At 41.1% G+C, this 25,759-nt stretch overlaps 1 protein-coding gene across 1 annotated transcript; it reads right to left on the bottom strand.

Annotated features, from left to right (window-relative positions):
* Nucleotides 1-4,131: 4,131 nt before the first annotated feature.
* Nucleotides 4,132-24,855, bottom strand: bcap31 (B cell receptor associated protein 31). The gene is made up of 8 exons (XM_014134577.2): nt 24,554-24,855; nt 21,010-21,118; nt 20,073-20,173; nt 19,749-19,893; nt 16,340-16,475; nt 10,842-10,974; nt 10,617-10,717; nt 4,132-5,261 (listed from the first exon to the last, which is right to left on the bottom strand). The coding sequence occupies exons 2-8, from the start codon at nt 21,099-21,101 to the stop codon at nt 5,220-5,222; spliced, it is 750 nt and encodes a 249-aa protein (XP_013990052.1). The 5' UTR covers nt 21,102-21,118; nt 24,554-24,855; the 3' UTR covers nt 4,132-5,219.
* Nucleotides 24,856-25,759: the final 904 nt, after the last annotated feature.

Raw genomic sequence — 25,759 nt, forward strand, 5'->3', positions numbered from 1 at the left:
CAGAAAATGATTTTCACAGAAATGGAGGTATGAACCTCGGAGCCTGTAGGTATTAGCTAACAGCAGCAGTACGTTACCCGCTAATTCAAGTCAATCCTTGGTCACCACTGTGATGGGATAGTTAATGCAGTTCAAACCGGTTTTAATGACAAATGCCCAGTTTGTCAGTGAAGTGCAGCTGCCATATTAAGCCAGGGCTCCAGCATGCTAAAGTTGGTTGGCTATGTTTAGCCAGTGCCCTCTGAGCTCTGGGCTATTTCTGTCTGGAGTCTAGAGCAGGTCGGCCTTCAGTCCCAAACTGTATCTGAGAGGGACAGCTGCCACCCTCCCAGCACCTCAGATACCCCACGATGTCCCCAGAGCAGGAAGCCATAGACACCCAATAGTGCTGGGGTCTGATCACATTGGGTTGATTAGCATGGAGGCCTGGAGGTTAGCTGTTACAGATCACATTGGGTTGATTAGCATGGAGGCCTGGAGGTTAGCTGTTAAAGATCACATTGGGTTGATTAGCATGGAGGCCTGGAGGTTAGCTGTTACAGATCACATTGGGTTGATTAGCATGGAGGCCTGGAGGTTAGCTGTTACAGATCACATTGGGTTGATTAGCATGGAGGCCTGGAGGTTAGCTGTTACAGATCACATTGGGTTGATTAGCATGGAGGCCTGGAGGTTAGCTGTTACAGATCACATTGGGTTGACTGGTATGGAGGTTAGCTGTTACAGATCACATTGGGTTGACTGGCATGGAGGTTAGCTGTTACAGATCACATTGTCAGCTGAGTGGGAGAGGGTGATTCTTTCCTCTAGTAGAGATTCTGAGGTTATGTTTCAATGGCAGGTGAAACATCTCCCTGCTCACTTCCAAGCAAGTCTGTTCTAACTCACATTTTATTCAATAAACAGTCACTCTTATCCAGAGCGACTTACAGTTAGAGCATTCATCTTAAGACAGCTAGGTTGGACAACCACATATCACAGGCATAGTAAGTACATTTTTCGTCATAGTAGCCATCAGCTAGTAAGAAAGTAATTCATTGCAAGTCAGGTCTACCATAACTGACAGAACATTTGAATGCAAAAAAGGACCAACCAATGTCAGATGATTTACCCAGAAAAACCGAAGCAGAGAGTTTATCAGTGAGTGATTTGGCACCAATCTCAGCTCAGGGTCAGATTACTGATTGGCAGGAAAACAGTTGATGTTTTACTTTTGGTCAAAGTTCAATTACTCTGGTTATTTTAATTGGTTGTCAAACAGTTGTAGAGAACACTTCACTCAGTCCCTAAAGTGTACTAGTAGTTATTGACTATCATTTATAGAATCAAACATCTGCATCAGCAACACAAGTCATTGAGCGTCTATATCCATCGCTTATTGGGGTGCACTTGTCACATGGACATACCCATCCCAGCCAGAACACATTCTTGATGGACATAGACAGGTTGGTTGTTTATCAACAAAACCGACACGTGCACAACAATTGGGCAAAACAGACGTGGTTGGTTTAGACTGTTGACATGTCAACTATACTTAGTCTATGTTTATTGAAAACAAATACATTTGCACAATGAGCACTTGTCTCAAATACATTGTTACAGTTGCTGGTTAGCTAGCGAGTTTCTGCCATATTAGCATAGACATGACATCAGTCAAAACAAAACATGGTATCAATAACAAGATGAGCTGAAACTAGCCTCCTATGATTCCTCAAAATGCAGGTTCTTGTCATTGTTGCTAGCCATCTGACCGTTCAGTTCAGAATCATAAACGCACACCTTTCGGCCTCGTCAATGTGCCGTGCATCATTTGTGATGTTGTCAGCCAACCCGTCTATAGTGTTTGAAAGGGAAGGAAACCCTACTGCATGAGCACAACCATTGATAGTGGCTAAATTACTACTTATTACTCATTAAAAAAAAACATTTAAAAAGCCAATGAAACATGCTTAGTGTCATATGACTGGAAAGACAGGGTGCCTGGTCTTCAATCACACTCATGAAGAGAATTATTCAGAAAGCATTTTTATCAAATCATGGTTGGATCATCAAGGATGATGCAAATCTGTCTCTGTGAGAGGCTGTTCTAGAACACAAATCTATGTCTCTGTGAGAGGCTGTTCTAGAACACAAATCTATGTCTCTGTGAGAGGCTGTTCTAGAACACAAATCTATGTCTCTGTGAGAGGCTGTTCTAGAACACAAATCTGTCTCTGTGAGAGGCTGTTCTAGAACACAAATCTGTCTCTGTGAGAGGCTGTTCTAGAACACAAATCTATGTCTCTGTGAGAGGCTGTTCTAGAACACAAATCTGTCTCTGTGAGAGGCTGTTCTAGAACACAAATCTGTCTCTGTGAGAGGCTGTTCTAGAACACAAATCTGTCTCTGTGAGAGGCTGTTCTAGAACACAAATCTGTCTCTGTGAGAGGCTGTTCTAGAACACAAATCTATGTCTCTGTGAGAGGCTGTTCTAGAACACAAATCTGTCTCTGTGAGAGGCTGTTCTAGAACACAAATCTATGTCTCTGTGAGAGGCTGTTCTAGAACACAAATCTATGTCTCTGTGAGAGGCTGTTCTAGAACACAAATCTATGTCTCTGTGAGAGGCTGTTCAAGAACACAAATCTGTCTCTGTGAGAGGCTGTTCTAGAACACAAATCTAGTCTCTGTGAGAGGCTGTTCTAGAACACAAATCTATGTCTCTGTGAGAGGCTGTTCTAGAACACAAATCTATGTCTCTGTGAGAGGCTGTTCTAGAACACAAATCTTGTCTCTGTGAGAGGCTGTTCTAGAACAAACATCTGTCTCTGTGAGAGGCTGTTTTAGAACAAAAATCTATGTCATGAAGAAACCTGATTTGCAAAAGCCTAACCATTTGTGCATCCATATTTAGTCATTTATAACTTAGTAAGAGAGCAATAGAGGAACAACTCAACTCAATGATTTATGGATACAGCATGTGGGGCATATCGTGGACAAACTTATTGTAAATGACCAAACCTAGTTCTTGCCAGACATTGTTGAGAAATATATTTATTTTGCATTACACACCAACAGCATTGACCATGTTCATACATGTAGTTGACTGCAAACATGGATGCTGTAATCAAAGAAAATACATTTAGTTATAATGAAACAGCAAACTCCTTCCCTCCAAGATAAGGGGAAAACATTGATGTGACATAATTAGCTAACATTTCTTGAAAGGACAGTAGAAGATCATACGATGTGTAAATGCAGTTTTCTTGTGAGAAAGTCAGCATGCAAAAATAGGTCAGTTAAATGACATGTCGTTTAAGGCCACCAAATGAGATTATATAATAGAATTAATAACGTCAAGAGTCAATGACTGTACAGCAAGGACAATATCTGCAAAACCTGTGAGACTCATCTTTTGTTGAGAATGAATTTCAATAGCCCTTGGACTAAGGTATGAATATCACCAGTGTCTGAGAAAAACACAAGTGGCGGTTAAAATCAGATGGCTTACGGACATCTACCGCCACCTGTAAATAGTTCAAAACAAACCCCTCACCCACAAGAAAATAGATGAAAGCAAAAGAATCGTCAAATACATAGAACCTTTACCTCGAGTACTAGGCCTGTTTGGCAACCTTGTAAATGACACATAAGTGAAGGTAACTAAACTCTGATATTACATATAAACATGGATGAATAGTGTACTTAATATCACCACAAACTAAGAATTTCTCGTACAACACTAGACAGACCCCGACAGGTTACCATCTGCCCTAAAGGTCAGCGTGGCCATGACAGTGCATTTCTACAAGTCCCTATTTCTACCTGGTGCAACGATTCATGATGTAATTCCTCAGATGACCCAAAGCACTCATTTCAGCAGGTTACCAGGCTATATATTCCACTGTCACCTGGTGAAAGGCCAGTTGACTATTTAATAAACTGACAAGTTCCACAATTCTGCTTAGTGAGGGATTTATTTACAGCCCTCACTGTTCAAATTGGGTCTACAGGCAGGGAAAGCTTGTTATGCAGTTTAGAAAATTTCCCCTCCAATTCAATTGTAAATGACCATTTCTCAGTGGGTGAAGCACTCCAAATAGACCATTCTATGATGAGGAAGTGGGTAAACAGGAAAGAAAAGACAGGGTGTGAGATCGCAAAGAAGTTTAATAAACACATTTCCAACATGCTTTCAAATATCAGAATTTAAAGACTACATCGTGTCTAATCACATTTGAAAGACTGAACCGTGTTTTAAATGCCAACTCAACCAATGGGATTAGAGGCAAACTGACTACAAATGGAAGGACGCCATGAAGCCCTACATTCCAATATAGCTCGTCTCATATCAGGTTATGCAGGCTTAGTGATTTGACTGGTACAAGTTCGTCACATGTGCCTGGGACACTTCTCCGATACAGAAGTGTGCAGTCAGACGAGGTAATAGGAACTTATTAATTTTCAAACAAAGCAAGAGGACAAGGGCTTCAGAGAACACAAGATATGCTAAATCACAGATTTGTTCAGCCAAAAGTATGAAATGGGCCTAATTACTGGAGTGAAAATGAACTGCTTTCCATCAAAGGAGCATATGCAGATTCCCACCCATACAATACAAAGCACAGTGCAATAGGATGCCCTTAATGACAGTAGGGTCTGAGACATAGGCCTACTGAGTAACAGGCAACACACAGATTATATTTAAAACAAGAATGAAGAATTGACAAATAGGAATAGTGACATTCATGGAATAAGATGTTAAACCACACCTTACAGTAAGTTCAAAGGTGACTCGCAACTACATATTTTCTTCCAGATATCTGAACAAATGTGACATGGACAACTGTTACCTGGTCCCCTCAGAATAGATACTACTTTAGTTGTTCAACCAATGTAAAATCAGACTTCCAACAGGGGACATAGCCTTCTCAAATACAAAGAGGCAGAGGATCATCTGTTCAGATGTGCAATTTGTTCATTTAATTTCAAATGGAATGAAAATGGCTAAGTACAGATATAAAGTACATGGTGGTTTCACAAATGGAGGCAAACCATACAAAAACTTTGCTATCCATTGTGCGCCACAACAGAGTAGCAAGGCTTTGAAGGCAGATAAACCAAATCCTCCTCCAGCAGGTCTGCACATTCAGCACCTAGTGACTCCCTGTGTAAAGCAGTGGTGGGTGGCTGTTATTGACGGTGGATGGTACGAGCACGTCAACACTCCTCTCTCCCGATCAGTTGGACTTCTTGTCCTGCGATTGAGCATCACTGCTTGCCTGTAGAAATGGGATTCAGAAAAATGATTCATAAACTGAACAAAAATAAAAGCAACAATTTCAAAGACTTCGCTGAGTTACAGTTCAAAAGGAAATAAATTAGGCCCTAATCTATGGATTTCACAACTGGGAATACAGATATGCATCTGTTGGTCACAGATGCTTTAAAAATAAAATGTTTAAAAAAAAGGTATGGACGTGGATCAGAAACCAGTAAGTATCTGGTGTGACCATTTGCCCCAGGCAGCGTGACATCTCCTTCAGAGTTTATCAGGCTGTTGATTGTGGCCTGTGGAATGTTGCCCCACTCCTCTTCAATGGCTGTGCGAAGTTGCAAGAACTGGTACACTGTCGTACATGTCGATCCAGAGCATCCCAAACATGCTCAATGGGTGACGTCTGGTGAGTATGCAGGCCATATAAGAAATTACATTCAGCTTCCAGGAATTGTGTACAGATCCTTGCGACATGGGAACGGCCATGCATTATGGTGAAACATGAGGTGATGGCAGTGGATGAAGGGCAAGACAACGGGCCTCAGGATCTCGTCACAGTATTGCTGTGCATTGAAATTGCCACCGATAAAATGCAGTTGTGTGCGTTGTCCATAGCTTATGCCTGCCCATACCATAACCCCAACGCCACCATGGGGCACTCTGTTCACAACGCTGAAATCAGCAAACCGCTTGCCCACACAACACCATGCACACTGCCATCTGACCGGTACAGTTGAAACCAGGGTTTATTAGTGAAGAGCACACTTCTCCAGCGTGCCAGTGGCCAAGAAAGGAGAACATTTGCCCACTGAAGTCGGTTACGACGACAAACTGCAGTCAGGTCAAGACGACATGCATGCAGATGAGCTTCCCTAAGACAGTTTCAGCCAATTTGTGCAGAAATTCTTCGGCTGTGCAAACCCACAGTTGCATCAGCTGTCCAGGTGCCTGATCTTAGACGATCCCACAGGTGAAGAAGGTCCTGGGTTGACGGGGTTACACGTGCTCTGCGGTTGTACATACTAGAGGTGGCTTATGGTTGAGAAATTAACATTCAATTCTCTGGCAACAGCTGTGGTGGACATTCCTGCAGTCAGCATGCCAATTGCATGCTCCCTCAAAACTTGACATCTGTGGCATTGTGTTGTGACAAAACTGCACATTTTAGAGTGCCTTTTTATTGTCCCCAGCACAAGGTGCACCTGTGTAATGATCATGCTGTTTAATCAGCATGTGATATGTGTGATATGCCACACCTGTATGGTGGATGGATTATCTTGGCAAATGAGAAATTATGACTAACAAGTAAACAAATTTGTGCACAGAATTGAGAGAAGCTTTTTGTGCGTATTAAACATTTCTGGTACCAACACTTTACATGTTGGGTTTATATTGGTGTTCAGTATAAAAACCCAATGACTAACTATAGCTGTTCATTTATACATAAACTGAGAGCATTAAATAGAAGGTAAAAACATAGTACAGTCTAGGGTTGAATCTTCCCAGGAAATTGTCCATGGGAAGTTTAGCCCAGGAATTTTGCTTAAATTCATAATTAAAAAAAAGTTAGTTTACAACAGTGAACCTTTTTTGTGTGGGATACACTTAAGGCAATTGTAGGTGTGCAGTGCACTCTTCCATCACGTGCAGCTGATTCTCAAGATCTTGCACACTAATGAGATGCGATTGAGCCCACACTACTACATTGTCTGAGCTACAGACTACACTACATATGTGAAGAATGCAACAAAGATGCATAATCTGGCCAAGTGCATGAAGTTCCTTCAGCGCTCACATCAAGCAACCTCTGACAAAAGTCCCTCTACTTCTATTCCACGTGAATACATTGAATCTGCTCATCAATGACATCATGGCACTGAAAACCATGGATACACTCTACAAGAGAGCCAAGGAAAGTTAGGTATGTGAAGGGTCATAGCAGCAATCTACCTCACCAAGCAAAGTGAGACGAATAAGAGCACCACATTGAAGCTGCCCTGCAACACCCGTTGGGGTGGTGTTGTCATCATGTTTGACGGTCTTCTGGAGGGGAAGGAGTCTCTCCAAGAAATGGCCATATCACAGTCTGCCGATATGGACAGCCCCATCAAGAGGATCCTCCTGGATGATGTATTTTGGGAGAGAGTGGTAAGACGCCTGAAGCTCCTGAAACCTGTAGCAGTAGCCATTACACGGATTGAGGGAGACAATGCCATCCTGTCTGATGTTCAGACTCTGCTTGCAGATGTACTTCCCTGCCCACTTCACTGTTGCTCCAAGCAGAGGAAACTGCAGTTCTGAAACACATCAAAAAGCGTGAAGACTTCTGCCTGAAGCCCATACACACCGCAGCGTACGTTGGACCCCAAGTATGCTGGCAAGAGCATCTTGTCTGGTGCAGAGATCAACAAGGCCTATGGTGTCATCACTACTGTGTCTCACCACCTTGGCCTGGATGAGGGCAAGGTTCTTGGTGGTCTGGCGAAGTTCACTTCCAAGCAAGGGCTTTGGGATGGAGATGCAATATGGCAGTCGTGCCAACATATCTCATCAGCCACCTGGTGGAAGGGACTTTGTGGATCTGAGGCTATTTTTCCTGTTTCCTCCATCATCCTTCAAATCCCACCAACATCAGCCGCCTCAGAGCGCAACTGGTTCTTGTTTGGGAACACACACCAAAACACGCAACAGGCTGACCAATACAAGGGTTGTAAAATTGGTGGCCATCTGTGCAAATGTGAGGCTTTTTGAGCCTGACAACGAACCATCCTCAACAAGGTTGGAAAGTGACAGTGAAGATGAGGCCTCAGAGTCTGATGTTCAAGAGGTGGACATTGAGGAGGTCCAGGGAGAAGACATGGAAGCCTGAGAGGAAGACAACCAAAGCTTTAGTTTCTAGACTATCATTTTACAGATGTATGTTGAAAACGTTTTTGGGAGATGTGATGGATCATTCAATATTCCCTTTTGTTGTTCAGTGAAATCGTCCCATGTGAAGAATCAACTCAATTAAAGTTGAATTCCTAACTAAACATTTTTGGGTAAAAAGGTTTGTTAACATATGATATGGTAAATACACCCAATGCAAAAAACATCTACATTTAAATGGTATTAATTTTCAGATATTTCTGTTAATTCCAATATATTCTCGTTAATTCCCACGGAAAGTTTCGACCTCTAAATATTCCCCAAAATGTGCAACCCTAGTACAGTCCATTTTGTAATTTAAACAAGTCAAACAACCACTGCATTGGCACAGTTTATTATATAATTGAAAATAGGCATTTTCTGATAATCAAATGGCCTTTCAGTAATACAAGGACCTGAAGGTTAACCTACCTAAAAAACGTCCACACAAGGATTTACAATGTTACAGATAAGGCAGTAAAAGCTCAAGTTTTTATATAGGTTAACCTTTAGTTCCTTGTATTACTGAAAGGCCAATCTCAAATTACAGCACGTCTCTCCGCACTGCTTACCCTGAGAGCTGATAGCCGACGTGACCTCTGGTCTAAATAAGTAACATGATTTAGCCTTTGTGTATAGGTTACACGAACATCTGGCCACTGGCCAGTGAATGCGAATGAAAACGGTCTAAACATAACCGGGTTTTCTCCTGTTTACATTTGAAAGAAGTGGGCAGGCTAAAGCAGCAGGGTAAAGGCCTTGTGCCAGGAGCCTTGTGCCAGGGAAATAAAGTCCCTGATACCAGAGTAGCCCCATGTGATCAGGTGCAACGAGCTCAGAGGGGATCCAAAACCCACGGATCCAAACATTAAGTAGCCATGTACGCCACACGTGTACCAGACCACCTGCCTGCTGACATCATGTCTGGAGCCTCAAGTGACAGCAAATAAATGAAAAAACTAAAACAAGACACGACAATGCAGCGCATGTGGGAGGTCATTCAAGAAGCTGTGGCATATGTCCGAGTGGTAGAAATGTTACATGTCTTTTAAGTCTTCAACGCCTGGTAGAATTTTAGGCTTCTTCAACTTGTCAAACGTCTTCATGAGACATGTTCGTTGCAGAAGAGTGTCTTCCTTTTCATTTTTTTTGCCAGATATCAGACTGACTCCCCTGCCAGTAAAAGTGGGAAGTGTTCATTTTATCATAAGACTATTGCTCAAGCATCAGCCATGAGAAAAGCCCACACACTGTTTAGATGTGGGACTGGGATATGTTCAGCATTAGTAAGCTATTAGTCACCGCCCAGGTCAATATACCCACGGGACTTGAAATGGCCACAACATGATGTAGGGTTAGTGAAGTGTCTTGGTGCAGCACTCTAGGTCGAAGAGTTCACAACACAAACATCTGTCTCCGTGACCATTGACAGGTCTTCAGTGGTCATGAATTGCCTTCCTGTACGGTTGTGATATCATTACTCCTCTAATCAGCAGCTCGTATTACAGACATACTGTATGTGTGTGCAGTAGAGTGCACTAAGAGACACCATTAATCATTACAACATGTACAATCACTGATACTGTGATAGGGTGTGTCCTAAACTAGCTCAGATCAATGCTTCCCAGCACGTATACATGATGACATCCATTGTTACTCTGAGATCGTTACCTGATTGTAGCAGTTTTGCACAGATCAGTGTCTGTGTGTCAGAAAATGTGATAGAAAATGTGGCGCTGGACATTTTAAGTTTACCGGACGTTTTAGTTAGGACATCCACCCACCATGCTCAGAATAACAGAAATCACATTTATATTATGGTAAGTCATTAACAGAACATGTAAGTACAGGATGGAACGATGCGCGCTCATTCTACCCAATTCTGATGCGCACTTTGAAGGCGTTATAATAACTGTCCACATTTACTTTTCCTCAGCAAACAAGACGAGTAACAAACTGCAAAATCACTAGCCTATGTCGATCTACAATACCCCATAGTAGAGAAGATGACCTATTCTATTGGTCAGCTTGTGGAGAAAGAAATAGCCTCTTCCAAACAGACTCTGGGACAGTCTTGAAGGCACCACAAAAGGCTGCAGCAGCTCTCGTGCTGCCTGACAGATTTTCCACGCAAAGGCTCTGTATCTATCTTAAATCGTGTAATAAAGACACATAACGAATATACCTGTACACGTGGGAATTTAATTCCACAAAATTATGCAAATTGACCTATATACCAATAAGCATGACCAGTCAATGTATTTCCATCAATAAATAGGGTGAAAAGCATTGTTTGATTTTTTTCTTCTCCCGGACAATTGGCCGGCACCAATTTTATTTATCGGCTTTTCAAAAAAAAATATATAATAATTCTTATTATTGCAAAAGCTGGCTATTACCGGCTAACGGAAACCCTGGGGTGGTTGTGTGTGTACACGTTTCCAGTACGGACCTGCAGCTTGGAATGTTCGTTGAGTAGGCGGTCATACTCCACAGTCAGGTTCTCAGCCTGCTTCTTCATTGCCTTCACGTCACCGTCAGACTTCAGGAGGACTGGGGGCACACAAACAATACAGTCAGGACATTTCACTGATGATCAAATTACATTTTGGGGTTCTCTCCCCATTTTCATCCAGCTATCACCATTTGGTAAAGAGAACCTCTAGAGGTTAGTCACCTTTCTTTGTGGCTTCCAGCTCGTCCTTCAGAGAGCGCACCTCTGCCTTCAACGTCTTGTTCTCCTCCTGCACGCCAACTCCAGATGGCTTCTTGCCCACTTCTGGGACAGCGATGCCGGCATCCTTTAGTTTCTGACAAGAAAAATTAAGAATTTTCTTTAACCCCTGATTACGGGTTGTGGATAGCTGACTATACTGTACAAAACTATAAAAACGCAACATGCAACAATTGAAACATATTTTGCTGAGTTACAGTTCATAAGGAAATTAGTTAATTGAAATGTATTCATTAGGCCATAAAAGAACAGGGACATCTTCAGCTGCCAGGAATTGTGTACAGATCCTTGCGACATGGGGCCGGTTGTGCATATGCTGAAACATGAGGTGATGAAGGTAGATGAAGGGCACAACAATGGGCCTCAGGATCTCGTCACGGCATCTCTGTGCATTGAAATTGCCATTGATAAAATGCAATTGTTTTCCTTGTCCGTAGCTTATGCCTGCCCATACAATAACCCCACCATGGGACACTCTGTTCACAATGGTTGACATCAGCAAACCGCTCAACCACACGACACCATACACATGGTCTGCAGTTGTGAGGCCGGTTGGATGTACTGCCAAATTCTGTAAAACGACATTGGAGGTGGCTTATAGTAGAGAAATTAACATTCAATTCGCTGGCATTTCATGCAGTCAGCATGCAAATTGCACCCTCCCTCAAAACATCTGTCATTGTGTTGTGTGACAAAACTGCACATTTTAGAGGGGTCTTTTATGTTCCCCAGCACAAAACATGCTGTTTAATCAGATTTTTGATATGCCACACCTGTCAGGTGGATGGATTATATTGGCAAAGGAGAAATGCACATGAATAGAGATGTAAACAAATGAATAAAGAACGAGAGAAATAAGGTTTTGTGCGTATGGAACATTTCTGGGATCTTTTATTTCAGCTCATGGGACCAATACTTTACATGTTGTGTTGATATTTTTGTTCAGTGTAAAAAAAGAAATGTTCTAGGAAAGTATGACATTTGCCATCTGCTTTTCACTGTGGGTTTTAGGTAAGTCAGCATTCTACATAGTCTATGGCCCTTACCTAAACCTCTACTAGCTCAGACCCATGCTTCCCAGCACGTACAGGTATGACGACTAGGGCCCTGTGTTTCGGTTAATCGTGTCACATGACCTGGATTTGAACCTTAACCAGAAACTAAAATTAGACCAAAAATGAAAGGGATTGTCTGAGGATGGTGCTGGACCATCTGAGGGGACAGTTTGATGAAATAGCTTTCAATTAAAATGTTAAAATCCAAGTCATGTGACAAAACAAAAGTGTTTGGTCTGCTTTGTTTTTCATTTTTGCCACGGAAAAAAATATTGCGATAACTTACCGTCACAGCCCTAATGACCATTAGCCTACATAAAGCTAGTGTGACTGGTTCCATCCAGCCAACAGCCTCAGAACAGGTGTTCATACCAAGCCCACCACCCAGCTGCTGGTCTTGGCCCAGATCCTCTTGGATTGCAGCAATGACTCAAAACCTTCTTCCACAGAATCATATCTGAGGTGTATCACAGTCTTAAGCAACAACATACATTTGATTAGGTCAATTTCCTGATATGCTGGCCAAAAACCAGGGAACGGATTGTGATGTTATTTGCTGAAGACATTGGCTCTTCACTAGCTAAAACTGGAGATAGATAACGATACAAACCAGGTTCCCACCCAGCCCTTTAATGCAAGTAAAGTACAAGTCAGATAAAAATAGTCATGTCAGGCATGATGGAAACAAAATACGCTTGACAAGGTGGGATCTTTGTGTCGGTAAAATTATTACGGGAGAAATGGCAGTGGAAATGCTGTTAATGGGCAAAGTCAACTTGAAGTCACACGATGACATGTGTGGTCCTCCCACTAAGACTTGAGAAAGCATGCAATTTAAGGCTACAGATTAAATAAATTATGATTAACTTCAGAGTGGTGAATGTGCAAGTTGAGCTTGACGCACCAATAAATATCAAGGGTCTTATTCTGGTGACATGCTTGGCTGCAATTTGACAAATACAAATCGAGCTCATTTGTCCATAATAATCTCATAATGTAGGCTAGAGCGCCGGTGCTTATATCCGAGGGGGTAGTATTTAAAAAAAAATACTTAAATAATTGTGGGTGTTTGTAGAATCTTTTATACCATTTTTTTTTTTAAATACACAAAAATACAAACACAAAAAGTTGCCATTTAGAAGGATTGCCGCTGCGGCTAACAGGTGTCAAACCCGCAATGGCCCGATATCGAAATATTTTAATGAAACATGTTGTGCTTTTATCACAAACTGTTATTATGATAAGCTGCCCCCTCTACGTGTAGCTGGTTGGAACAGCAATGAGAACAATGATCTTATTTGATATCTTGCTTTCAGTAGTTTCCTCTGATCCATCTGCATTTTCATGTAAACTGTGTGGGTAAAGTAGTGTGCATCAAAAATATCCAGCGAAAAACACCATCATTCAAACAAAAACGTTCAAAGTAATTTGCATGACGCATTGGTACAAATCATTAAAAATATAATTCAAGGCCATCTGAGACCTCAAACCAAAACACTGATAAAACGCTCTATACACACACACCCACCAGGAACACAGAATCCATGTCCTACAGGGACATTAGGACCTGTCACTGATGTCACTAGGACCTGATTAAGGACTGCCATTCGAAGTGTCCCAACTCTAGGTCTAACAGGAGAAAAGCTTTATGTCTAAATAATATCACACAGATCTGGGCTAGGATTTCCCCCTAAGGGGGAGCAGACCTTGTAACTAGGGCAGAGGATGTGTGATGTTCCTTACAGACAGATTCTAAGACCAGACAGAATGTACTAATCTAGGCTGAGAAATGCTGCGTGCTGTAAAATAAATCAAGCTGTTACAGTGTTTTTGTTTGATGACGCAAGTGAAAACAAAACATGTAGCTAGCCTAGTTGTAGCTCAGATTGTACATTCATAGCAAGGAGCCTCATACACAAGCTTGGTTAGATCAAAGGGTAGAAACATCTCCATATCACCCAGTTGGAGTCCACTTTAGTAAGCTACACTACAGAAGATATTCTAGTTTAGAAACTGGGTGGTACGAGCCCTGAATGCTGATTGGCTGAAAGCTGTGGTATATCAGAGCATATACCACAGGTATGGCAAAAAAATAAATTTGTAATTACATTGGTAGCCAGTTTATTTACGCAACAAGGCACCTCAGGTATTTCTGGTACGTCATCAATATACCACGGCTAAGGGCTGTATCCAGGCACTCTGCGTTGCGCATAAGAACAGCCCTTAGCCGTGGTATATTGTCCATATACCACACCCCCTCGGGCCTTATTGCTTAAATAGATCAATAGCTGGGTTAGTCAGTCTGGCTCAGATAGGTAGTGCAGGGAATCAATAGCAATATGGACAGCCATTACTCAGTGATTGGGTAGAGGGAGCCCAGAGGTTTAAAGGACATGCAGTGCATTTCAGGGTTAGCAATGGCTGGGCCTTCTGAGGACGAGCTAGTCACAATACATTTAAAGCCTCTGGCCTCAGTGAGGGATAAAATAGATGAATAAATCACTTGAAAATTATGTTCAACTTTATCTTATGTAAGCTACACTGCAATTTAGTTTTCTTTACTGTAAACAGGGATCATCAGCTACATTCAGCCGCGGGCCAATTATTATTGAGCGGATGGTCAGGGGGACAGAAAATAATTATTAGTAATTTGTAGACTGCAAATAAACCACAAGAAACCTGTCTCTAACCCGGAATGAAGGGTTATGGAAAGCCAACTGACATTTACTTCCGAGGTGCTGACCTGTTGCACCCTCTAACCACCGATTATTATCTGACCCTGCTGGTCATCTATGAACGTTTGAACAGCTTGGCCATGTTCTGTTATAATCTCCACCTGGCACAGCCAGAAGAGGACTGGCCCCCCCTCAGAGCCTGGTTCCTCTCTAGGTTTCTTCCTAGGGAGATTTTCCACCTTACGTCTACATCTGCATTGCTTGCCGTTTTAGGCTGGGTTTCCGTATAGCACCTTGACATCAGCTGATGTAAAAAGGGCTTTATAAATACATTTGATTGATAATATTTGACTAAAACAATCATTTCAAACCTTGCTTACATTTGTATACAATCATGTCTGTATTATGCGTAGGAATATTTGGGAAGAGACTTCCAAAATTAATTTCACTTGGAGCCAATTTGCTGGCAGGCCAAATTTGTGTCAATAAAACCTCTCCATCTATCTAAACATAAGTATTTCCATCCCCACATTGCTGCAGTGCTGTATTTTATCTGGCTTATGATTCCACTCTTCAGAGCATTACACCTATTTGCTGGTCATAAATAATGATGGCATATTCAGGCCCTTGGCTTGTGGAGCATCCACATGCATGGTGACCTTCTGCAGACCCGAGATCCATATTTTGAATGATTACATTGTCCCCTCTGTAGTTGAGGTGCATTACAAGCTTCAGCCACAGTGATTATTTACCAAATGAACCCAGTTTGTTGCTTACATCTAAACTCAAACACTCAGCCCATAGAAGGACGAGAATATATGTTTGCTCACTCTAATTCAATACTCTTTGGTAGGAAAATATTCCAAGTGTTTATAAATGCATTGGAGTAAATTAAGCCTTTTCCAAACACTAGTAGTTTGTTAATATTATACGGTCTGGGCCAAATCCCTATAATACTCTGAATAAAGTGAGCTACGAAGAGAAACCTGGCAGTTCTGATCTAGCAGAACATCCAAGCACAAAGACATCAGCAGAGGAGTACACACTAGGCCTATATTGTGACATTCAAGTAACCTAATTCCACTAGCATACTGTTTCTCATCTCAAACACTTAATATGGCAATAACAAGGGACTATTTGGAGCCATCATAGCAATTGGGATAATGGTTGGTAAAAAACTAAATAATTATGACGTAAAATACAAACCTGTCAAGCTAGTTAGTTTTTTGCTAATCTCTTAGACTGATTCAAATAAACACTGATTGTATATCAGGTGACGATGAGGCCGTTTAAATTGTTAACTGCTTGAAGTACAGTGTTGCCCCCCTGTGGCTGTCAAAGGAACAGCAGCAGAACGCTGGTTAAATGAAACTACATTTACATTTTACATTTTAGTCATTTAGCAGACGCTCTTATCCAGAGCGACTTACAGTAGTGAATGCATACATTTCATACATTTTGTTTTCCTGTGCTAGCACATATTGTTCTGCTTGCAACACCTAGCTCTGAGGAATGTTGGACACTAAAACAGTAAACCACTGCCACAAGACTTTAGTAAGCGTAGGATGACATCCTGTTCCACATAAATCACGTGCAGGCATTTACCTCATATCTAAGGATGTCCTTACGGAGAAAGCCAAAACTCCTGTAAAGGTCACGATTGACATCAGAAGCACAACAGCGTCCTATACAGCACCCAACCCCAGCTCACCGCCTGCAGCTCCTCATTCTCCTCCATGTACTTCCTGGCAGCATCACTGGCACCCTCGGCTTGCTTCTTGAAGGCCTCGTTGGAAGCCATCAAAGTGGCCTGCTGAGAGAGCAGGGTTGCCAGTCGCCTCAGCAACCTGGACATGCATGGAAAGGGGTTAAAGGGTCACTGACTAATTTCAAACTTTTAAGTGTGTTTCAAAACAGTTTAGATGTACAATACAGTATACTTGGTCCATTTACATGGAAATAGATTGTGACATCAGCATACAAATACACAACACATTACATGCAGTATAGAAATCTGGGGAGTTAGCAAACAAGTCACGTTTAAAATGTGAACATATTCAAAAATGCATTAGAAATTGCAATCACCTTTACAAGACAACCATGGCTTAGGCCCAAGATTTGCACATTTCATGTAGTTTCAGTAGTATCCAAGGAATCATGATGAGGTAAATGGCAGCATTTAATGGTATCAGATGATAAGACATTTATGTGAGTGATGGGCCCCAGTCTTATTGAAAAGGTCATACAGTACCCAAGATAAAATTACAGCACATTACTTTGTGAAAGCGCATCACACTTCTAGGAACAGTTGACCAGAAAAATGTCTGTCTAGTCAATTAACCAAGGGCAAGGTGGTAAACATATTTACCTCAATTTCATACTTGAAACAAATCCAAAATATAAACCCTGTCAATCTGAACTAGTCATGAATTTCAAATCAATCAAATTGTGACATATTTAAGACCTTACGTAATACAGCATTGTGCACACCATGTTACTCCTATAACCAGCCTGATCTCAACGACTAGACGTAACATAGTAATCCTGGACAGTGAAATGAGTATGATAGGTTACGGTTGGTATGGTTACATAAGAATGATGGTTACTTAAGGCAAAAACAAAAGTAGGGTGGTTGGTCGGGGTGGATGGGTGGTCGTGTAACAAGCAAAGGTTGCAAATTTGAATCTCATCACGGACAACTAACTAATTACCACTTTTTAGCTACTTTGCAACTACATAGTCCATTTCATTAACCCTTTAACCTAACTCCTAAACTTAACCCTAACCCGCAGCCTGACAGCGTTTGCCAGCCAGTTGTTGAGAATGTGTAACCCACCGTGCTCAGAACAGAAATCACATTTATATTATGGTAAGTCATTAACAGAACATGTAAGTACAGGATGGAACGATGCGCGCTCATTCTACCTAATTCTGATGCGCACTTCGAAGGCGTTATAATAACTGTCCACATTTACTTTTCCTCAGCAAACAAGACGAGTAACAAACTGCAAAATCACTAGCCTATGTCGATCTACAATACCCCATAGTAGAGAAGATGACCTATTCTATTGGTCAGCTTGTGGAGAAAGAAATAGCCTCTTCCAAACAGACTCTGGGACAGTTGTGGGAAGATAGATCCCAGATTCATACAATCAGTAGGACTAGGAAAAATACAGATTTTTGTTGAAAAGCAAAATGAGCATGATGCAACAGATCAGAACATTTCACTTCAAAATGTTGATCAACTATTATTATTTCTCAACATTATAAGCGCAGCAGTGTGCACAACACAGTAGGCTACACGCGATTGTTCATTCCATAAAGCAATTAGCGGAAAAACAGTTTTCAAAAGCGCACCGCACATTCGAGCGGTTTCATGTGACAGAAGAAAATATCCCGTTAGGAATTTAGAAAGAGGGGAGATCTAATATGCAACAACTAGTATGGGTTGCTAATATGACTAGGATTGTGCCTCTGGCTACTGGACAATGAAAGAAAGTTTATATAAAATAATTGCCTCCACAGATATGGTCTGATTTTGGCTAGGCTACTTTGAAGCAAGGTAAAACACGCCTCATAACGTGTAAATATTCCCCCAGCTAAAAGTCAGCTTTATCGTCTAACGGAAACCCTGGCCAGAAGTCAACTCATTCACAGATCTTTCTGTGTATAGTTGCCATTTTCACCCCCCCCCATGCTGCTCTTCCTTCAGAAAAGCATGCCTCACAATTTCTCATTCACTTGTAAAACTGTATGAGCTGGATTTGCTCATCTTTGCAAATAGTCATGTTCGTTTTTGTTCGTTAGCATTTAGCTAACAGTGTGATTATGTGATTTTGCTATTAGTTTGTCCAAATTTTGTTAGCATTCTGGTAAGAGGCCCAATTGGATTTTCTTGCATTTTTAACGCCCCATTGTGCGCTATGCCGGTAATACCGTAAATCCCAGGATGAGAGAAGGATAGTAATTAAAATCTGGATACCGCCCAAGTCTAGCGTGGATTATGCATGGGAATACGTGAGCAAATTTCCTAAATTAAAATCACTTGACGTCAATTTCCTAGTGTTAACAGTCTTATGTCCAACAATGCTGCAAATAATCTAACATGATGCAAATAACATGCTGTAAACAATCTAACGTGTTGTCTATACGAAAGGAGAAGACGTTTCAGACATGTTTAAATAAAGTCTATATTTGATGTCCCTATGCACTGTTATGCAACACCATAAATTAGTTACTTTGATGCCATTTAAGTGGCCAGACCCTGTGCGAGTTAACACTAGGCAGCTAGTAATGTGAATCCTGAGCTATAGGTCTACAGTCAAGCATGGCATTCAGAGGCTAAATTTAAATCTCAGCACCAGTTGCTTGATCACATGTCATTTGGTTTCTCAGACACAGCTGCCCAAAAGATTACAAGTCCAAACACCCAAACCTGGAAGCAGTGGTAGAGCAAAGTAGTAGCACAAATAGCTGTAGTAGCCACTCAAAGGTCTATTAATAGCATACCATTCAGAGGAATATGACAGGGTCCGTGTATGGAGAAGATATGCAGACTGGACACAACCAGGCATTAAAAGAGTGCTGTATATACACTATGCCAGACAATGCTCATCCAATCATGTTAACCAGACTTTACACTTCGGATGAGACTTGTGAATGGAAACCGTCAGGCTAGCTAGCTCCACCTCCAACCAGACATTCCTTCAATAGCTACTGTAAAATCTCAGTAGATTAGTCAAGTATACACACCTACTCATCACTAGCATAAGGGCAAACATATCATTTGGGCTGATGACAGAACGTATGCTTTCATCTTCATGTCTTTTGTCCTATCAAGTGATTCCAGCTATTCTATAAAGAACATGAATGGCAGTTATTTTAAACTGTAAAGGTAATTATTTCATAATTCAATCAGAAGTATGGTGACAAATGGTTGGTTCCTGAAAGGTACAGATGCCTAAAGTGATTGTGTACTAAGAAACCAGGAGCGCTAGTGAAAAGTCAGAGTAGCTAAACATCAACCTCCCTACGTCAGAAACCATTCTAGAACAAGAACAAACTGGAGCCAGTTGGTGTGCTCCCGGCGGGGGAGGAGGTGGTCAGGCCTGGATACTCACACACACAGGAGCAGGGCGAAGCCAGCAATGTACTCATTCCTCTGGGCCCTGAACAGCTTCATGTGAATGTGATCTACAGCTACTGGGTTGTTGGTCAGGTCCACCTTCTCAGTCACACTGTACTTCCGCACCTCCCTGAACGCATCTACATAGAAACAGAGACAAGAGCATGGGGAAACTATGGAAGACTAAAGCGGTGTGGGTTTTTCTCAGCCACTACACAATTTGCGATCGTGAGCACAATTAACAATAAATGATCAAAACCTGTGAACTAAGGTTGATGTGATGCGTTTTGGGTGTAGACCGTAGATGACACACACTTACCAATTAGTAAGAAAACTAGAATGGCAATGGCTACAATGAAGGAGGTGTTTCCATAATATGCGATAGTTTGAACCAGACGAGATTTGAAGATCTTACTCCATCTGCAAAAATACATTCATTAAGGTCAAATTAGGCAGTTTTTTTTTTAAATCCTAATATCAAACCATTTGTGGGTAACAATTAAGTATCTTCCTGTGATCTTAGAGACATTTCTCAAGCAAGAATTTAGCTATGACTGTGTCTGGGAATGGTCTTAGTGGGGAGGGGAAAACATAAAACTAGTCATTAGTGGTAGGGGTTTGGAACTTGTTATTGATATGCTAACTAATTTACCAGCTGGTCATGTCACCAGGCAGGCCGAAACTACATCACACCAAAACAATTAAGTATTTCAGGCGTTTTTTCTTCTTCAAACAGCTCTTACACTAAAAGGGCATTAACATAGTTTTCCCAATTTCACAGTATTATTCCAACCTCAGTGTGGAAATATACACAGGCAAGTCACATTTTTGACAGCACTGGGCCTTTAACATTTGAAAGTGAACACAAGACTTGAAACAACCCATCTTATACCGAGCCTGGGCAACATCCGTATTTCTTAAAAATATTATTTAACAGGTTATTGAACGACAAGAAATAATCACTCCATTCAAAATGATTGCTGTGTAACCCAACAAAGTATCAAGGGAGGTAAGTCACATTTTGACTAAAGGCTATTGGGTAATATGTGTTTAATGTTTGCAATTCCCACTTCACAAGACCTGCCAAGATCGCAACTCATTAAGTGGTTATGCGATCAAATCTTTTTAAGCAATCGAGGAAATACATGGAGTTTTTTTTTAAATGGCAAATTAGATACCGCACTAGTGTAATTAGACTGTGTGCATTGAGACAGTTTGTTTTGACCAGTTGACTGCAGTTCAACTGGGTGGCTCACCTCTTGGGGGAGATGAAGGGCACACACAGAAGCAACACAAAGAAGACCTCCGCATAAAGGAATGTGGCCACGGCCGTCCACTGTAGACTCATGTTGATCAGATAAGATTCTGTGAGAGAAAAAATGCGTTCGTTAAGCAAATAAAACATAAGAAAGTAAAGTCCTTGTTGAAATCAACAACACTACCGTTATCCAACATAATTCAAGGTTATTAGTGTGCTGGCTGAAAACTTTCAACAAATTTTAACATCTCTCATTACCATAAACATACTTTTGGACAGTTGAACACGACAGTCTAAATCAGGTCATTCTATCCTTGAATTAATGCTGGCACAAAATGTTCACATAATTTCAAGGAGAATGGAACAGAGACAGCAAGAGAGATCGGCCTACTGTCCATCCCTGCCCTATGCCTTGCCAAAACAGACTTATATTCAGTCTGAAAGAAGCCGCCCTAAAGACGCAAGAGTCTCAACAAGACAATGTTGAATAAAATGATATTTTCACTTTTCTAGTTCAACATGCTGTTGGTCCTTTTGGCGGTAGGAAGTGAAGATGACTTTCCAGTGGATATTTTTTGTTCACCCGAGGGTAGATTCTGTCACTTGTATTTTTAATATCCTGATACTCTGCACAATATGTAAACAGCCGAATGTAACTGAACTTTGTCGACCAAAGCACATTCCCACACAAATCAGCTGGAAGTGATTTGCCAGCTGATCGCGTGGGACAACTTTCGATCTGTGGTTTGGTTAATCTAGGCCAGCCATGGTTTACATATTGTGCAAGGTGTTTGTCACGTGCGAATTACATCAGTATTGTAAATACAAACCAAAATACAGACCAGCGTGCTGAAAGTCGGGTTAATAACAGTTCCCTGTGGATAGTTTGTCTCAGATTACCTCTGACAGACAAAATCAGCAGACAACAGTTAAAATAACATTTATTTCAACATTCTGACATGTAATAGGGCTGTTCGGGAATGCTGAGCCTACATGTTAAAGAGGAGAAAGTAAGTCTCCTCTCAGATTCTAAAAAGAGGCTACCCCATCTATGTCTTGCTGTTCATGGACAACTTAATTTTTATTTAACTTTATTTAATTAATCAGTTAACCTCTTTGGGCTGGGGGGCAGTATTTTCACTTTCGGATGAAAAGCGTTCCCAGAGTAAACTGCCTGCTACTCAGGCCCAGAAGCTACGATATGCATATTATTAGTAGATTTGGATAGAAAACACTGAAGTTCCTAAAACTGTTTGAATGATGTCTGTGAGTATAACAGAATTCATATGGCAGGCAAAAACATCAGAAAAATCCAACCAGGAAGTGGGAAATCTGAGGTTTGTAGTTTTTCAAGTGATTGCTTACCCAATATACATTGTAAATTTGGTCAGATTGCACTTCCTAAGGCTTCCACTAGATGTCAAGTCTTTAGAAGTTGTTTCAGGCTTCTATTGTGAAAGAGGAGCGAATAAGAGCACTCTAAGCAGATGGCCCAGGTGAAAGCCTTTAGTTTAGTCACGCGCGCAGCCGTGAACACGAGCTCCTTCCCTTTCATTTCATTTCTAAAGACAAAGGAATTGTCCGGTTGGAATATTATTGAAGATTTATGATAAAAACATCCTAAAGATTGATTCTCTACATCGTTTGACATGTTTCTAAAAACTGTAATGGAACTTTTTGGACTTTTCGTCTGGACTTACTGCCCGCGCATTTGGAATAGTGACCTAAACGCGAACAAAAAGGAGGTATTTGGGACATAAGATTAACTTTACTGAACTCCTGGGATTCCTGGGAGTGCATTCTGATGAAGATCAAAGGTAAGTGAATATTTATAACACTATTTCTGACTTTTGTTGACTCCACAACATGGCGGGTATCTGTTTGGCTTGTTTTGGTGGCTGAGCGCTGTACTCAGATTATCGCATGGTGTGCTTTCACCGTAAAGCTTTTTTGAAATCTGACACAGCGGTTTCATTAAGGAGAAGTTTATCTATAATCCTATGCATAACACTTGTATCTTTCATCAAAGTTTATGATGAGTATTTCTGTAAATTAATGCGGCTCTCTGCAATATCACAGATTGTTTTGTAGGCAAAACATTACTGAACATAACTCGCTAATGTAAATAGATTTTTGGATGTAAATATGAACTTTATCGAACAAAACATACATGTATTGTGTAACATGAAGTCCTATGAATGCCATCTGATGAAGATCAAAGGTTAGTGATTCATTTTATCTCAATTTCAGCTTTTTGTGACTCTCTGGCTGGAAAATGGCTGTATGGTTTTTTTGTGACTAGGCGCGGACCTAACATAATCGTATGGTATGCTTTTGCTGTAAAGCCTTTTTGAAATCAGACACTGTGGCTGGATTAACAAGAAGTTTATCTTTAAAATGGTGTATAATACTTGTATGTTTGAGGAATTTTTACTATGAGATTTGTTGTTTTGAATTTGGCGCCCTGAAATTTCACTGGCTGTTGTCTCGGTGGGATACCAGAGAAGTTAAGAACACATTCTTATTTACAATGACGGCTTACCCCGGTCAAACCCTAACCCGGACGACGCTGGGCCAATATGTTATGAACAGAGTGGGATAAGTTCTGTAGACTTTACTCTTTGCCAAAGTCCCCAAAAAAGTGTTTAAGGAGTGGAAGGGTGAATTTAGTTCATGCACAGAGTAGACGTTCCCTAACGAAAATATGCAAATCCACGCGAGAACGCGCCAATATGATCGTTAGCCCACAGAAGGCGAATCTATCTTCGGTTAGTTATAAACATCATTGACTACTACACTGGTATTACTTGCAATATGCAGAAATCGAGCCGCTATTTCCTGGTTGCAAAAAATGTGTCGTTCGTCTAATTTCAGTTTGTGACAAAACAAGCAACCGTGTAGAGAATCGTCGCCCAGAAAGTTAAATATTGTAACTTTAGGAACCCTGTCAAGCTGGCTTACAAACGTGTTCTCTGTGTCGTTCTGCCCTCGAGCAAGGCAGTTCCCTGGGCGCCGAAGATGTGGGTGTTGATTAAGGCAGCCCTCGCACCTCTAATTCAGAGGGGTTTGGTTAAATGCGATAGACACATTTCAGTTTAAGGCATTGAGTTGTACAACTGACTAGCTACCCCCCTTTCATCATTGATGGCTAGTTAATTATACAAATTGTTAATAGCTGCTACCTAACATAAAGATAGTTACAGGGCTCTACCGTGCAACCATTTTACTCAGATATGGGCCTAAATATGTGCTTCTAAATGTGACGCACACGTGCTTCTTTGCAAAAAAAAGGTCGCTAACAAACCAACTGTTTTTAATATCTGGCTGGATATTACGTATAAATTACTAGTAGTTGGATGGCTAGCTGGAAGTTTGGACAAAGACAAAACATTGCAAACACGAAATAATGACGTAGATAGCTAAATATGCTAGTTAACTAGCATGCTAGCTGGATTTCGCGCAATTGTTGTGACAAAGTAAACTGCTAATTTTCAGCACATGCCTAATAAAACTCACTTTATGCAACGGTTAGCAGTACTCACCTACAACACTTAAATTATTGGGTGCACGGAGACTGGTCTTCCTATAGGGATCTCGACCGCCGAGCTATATCAAAACACAAACGACGCGTAGCTCGCTTGAGCGCTAATTAGCAAAAATGCATTCTTGAAGACTTCCTAGCTAGTTACTTCCTACTTCCGGTGCCAGCTCATCTCATCATGAGACGGGGGTAAAGGTTAAATTTCCCCATACTGCAGTATAGTTGAGTCAGAGATACATTCCAGATACTGATATAGATCATCTTTTTCTATGGTCAGTTAAAGCACAAGACTTCACATCTGCATGGTGAAAGAGGGCACAGATCAAAAGTCCATAAAATGAGGTTGGGTAATCTAATGTATTTTAGAAGGTTTCCACTTATTACCACAGCCACAAATGCTATATCGTAAAAATGTATGAAAACAAAAATGTGCTTTTTGGTCATAATTTAAGGTTAGGGTTAGGCATAAGGTTGGTTTAAAATCACATTTGAAGAAGATAAATTGTCGAAATGGGCGGGAATTATGACTTTGTGGCTGTGGTAACTAGTGACGACCATTTTAGAGGTTTGTATCCTTCCATAACATGCTAGTGGGCCCTCTTGTCAACTAAAATGGTCTGGTAAGTGAAGAAATATATGGGTGTTTTTTTTACTAATACATTACATATCATTAAAGAAAAAAAGAAAGTATTTACATCTAAGCATGTTTATCTGAGAAAGCTTGAACCAACATTGACAATTTTGCAAAATATTTCAGTTTGCATGACATAAAACTAGGACATTTATTTAATTTCATACATAGTTATTAGGCAATAATTACACACACCTCTCCCAAATCGTGTTTTTGTCATGGGCATTAACATTAAAAACGCACGTCCCCACCGGTGTGATTATTACCTCTCAGGGTTTAGAGCTTGAGGTAGTCACCTCATACAAGTGCTTGGGAGTGTGCCTAGAGTCTAGGCACACTCCCAAGTGTCTAGGCCCTAGACGGTACACTGTCCTTTCAGCACATATCAAAGCTGCAGGCTAAGGTTAAATCTAGACCTGGTTTCCTCCATCGTAATCGCTCCTCGTTCACCCCAGTTGCCAAACTAACCCTTATTCATATGACCATCCTACCCATACAGAGACGTAATTTATAGATCGGCAGGTAAGGGTGCTCTCGAGCGGCTAGATGTTCTTGACCATTCGGCCATCAGATTTG

The sequence above is a fragment of the Salmo salar genome, chromosome ssa13, assembly GCF_905237065.1.
Source record: "Salmo salar chromosome ssa13, Ssal_v3.1, whole genome shotgun sequence".
Taxonomy (NCBI): domain Eukaryota; kingdom Metazoa; phylum Chordata; class Actinopteri; order Salmoniformes; family Salmonidae; genus Salmo; species Salmo salar.

Bases quoted from the DNA above. Each gene is read 5' to 3' on its own strand.
- bcap31 (XM_014134577.2), bottom strand. From the start codon at position 21,101: ATGAGTCTACAGTGGACGGCCGTGGCCACATTCCTTTATGCGGAGGTC. The intron at 19,894-20,072 runs GTAAGTGTGTGT...GTTTCTATGTAG, and splicing joins TCTAGTTTTCTTACTAATTG to ATGCGTTCAGGGAGGTGCGG. The intron at 10,718-10,841 runs GTGACTAACCTC...GTGTGCCCCCAG, and splicing joins GCTGGAAGCCACAAAGAAAG to TCCTCCTGAAGTCTGACGGT.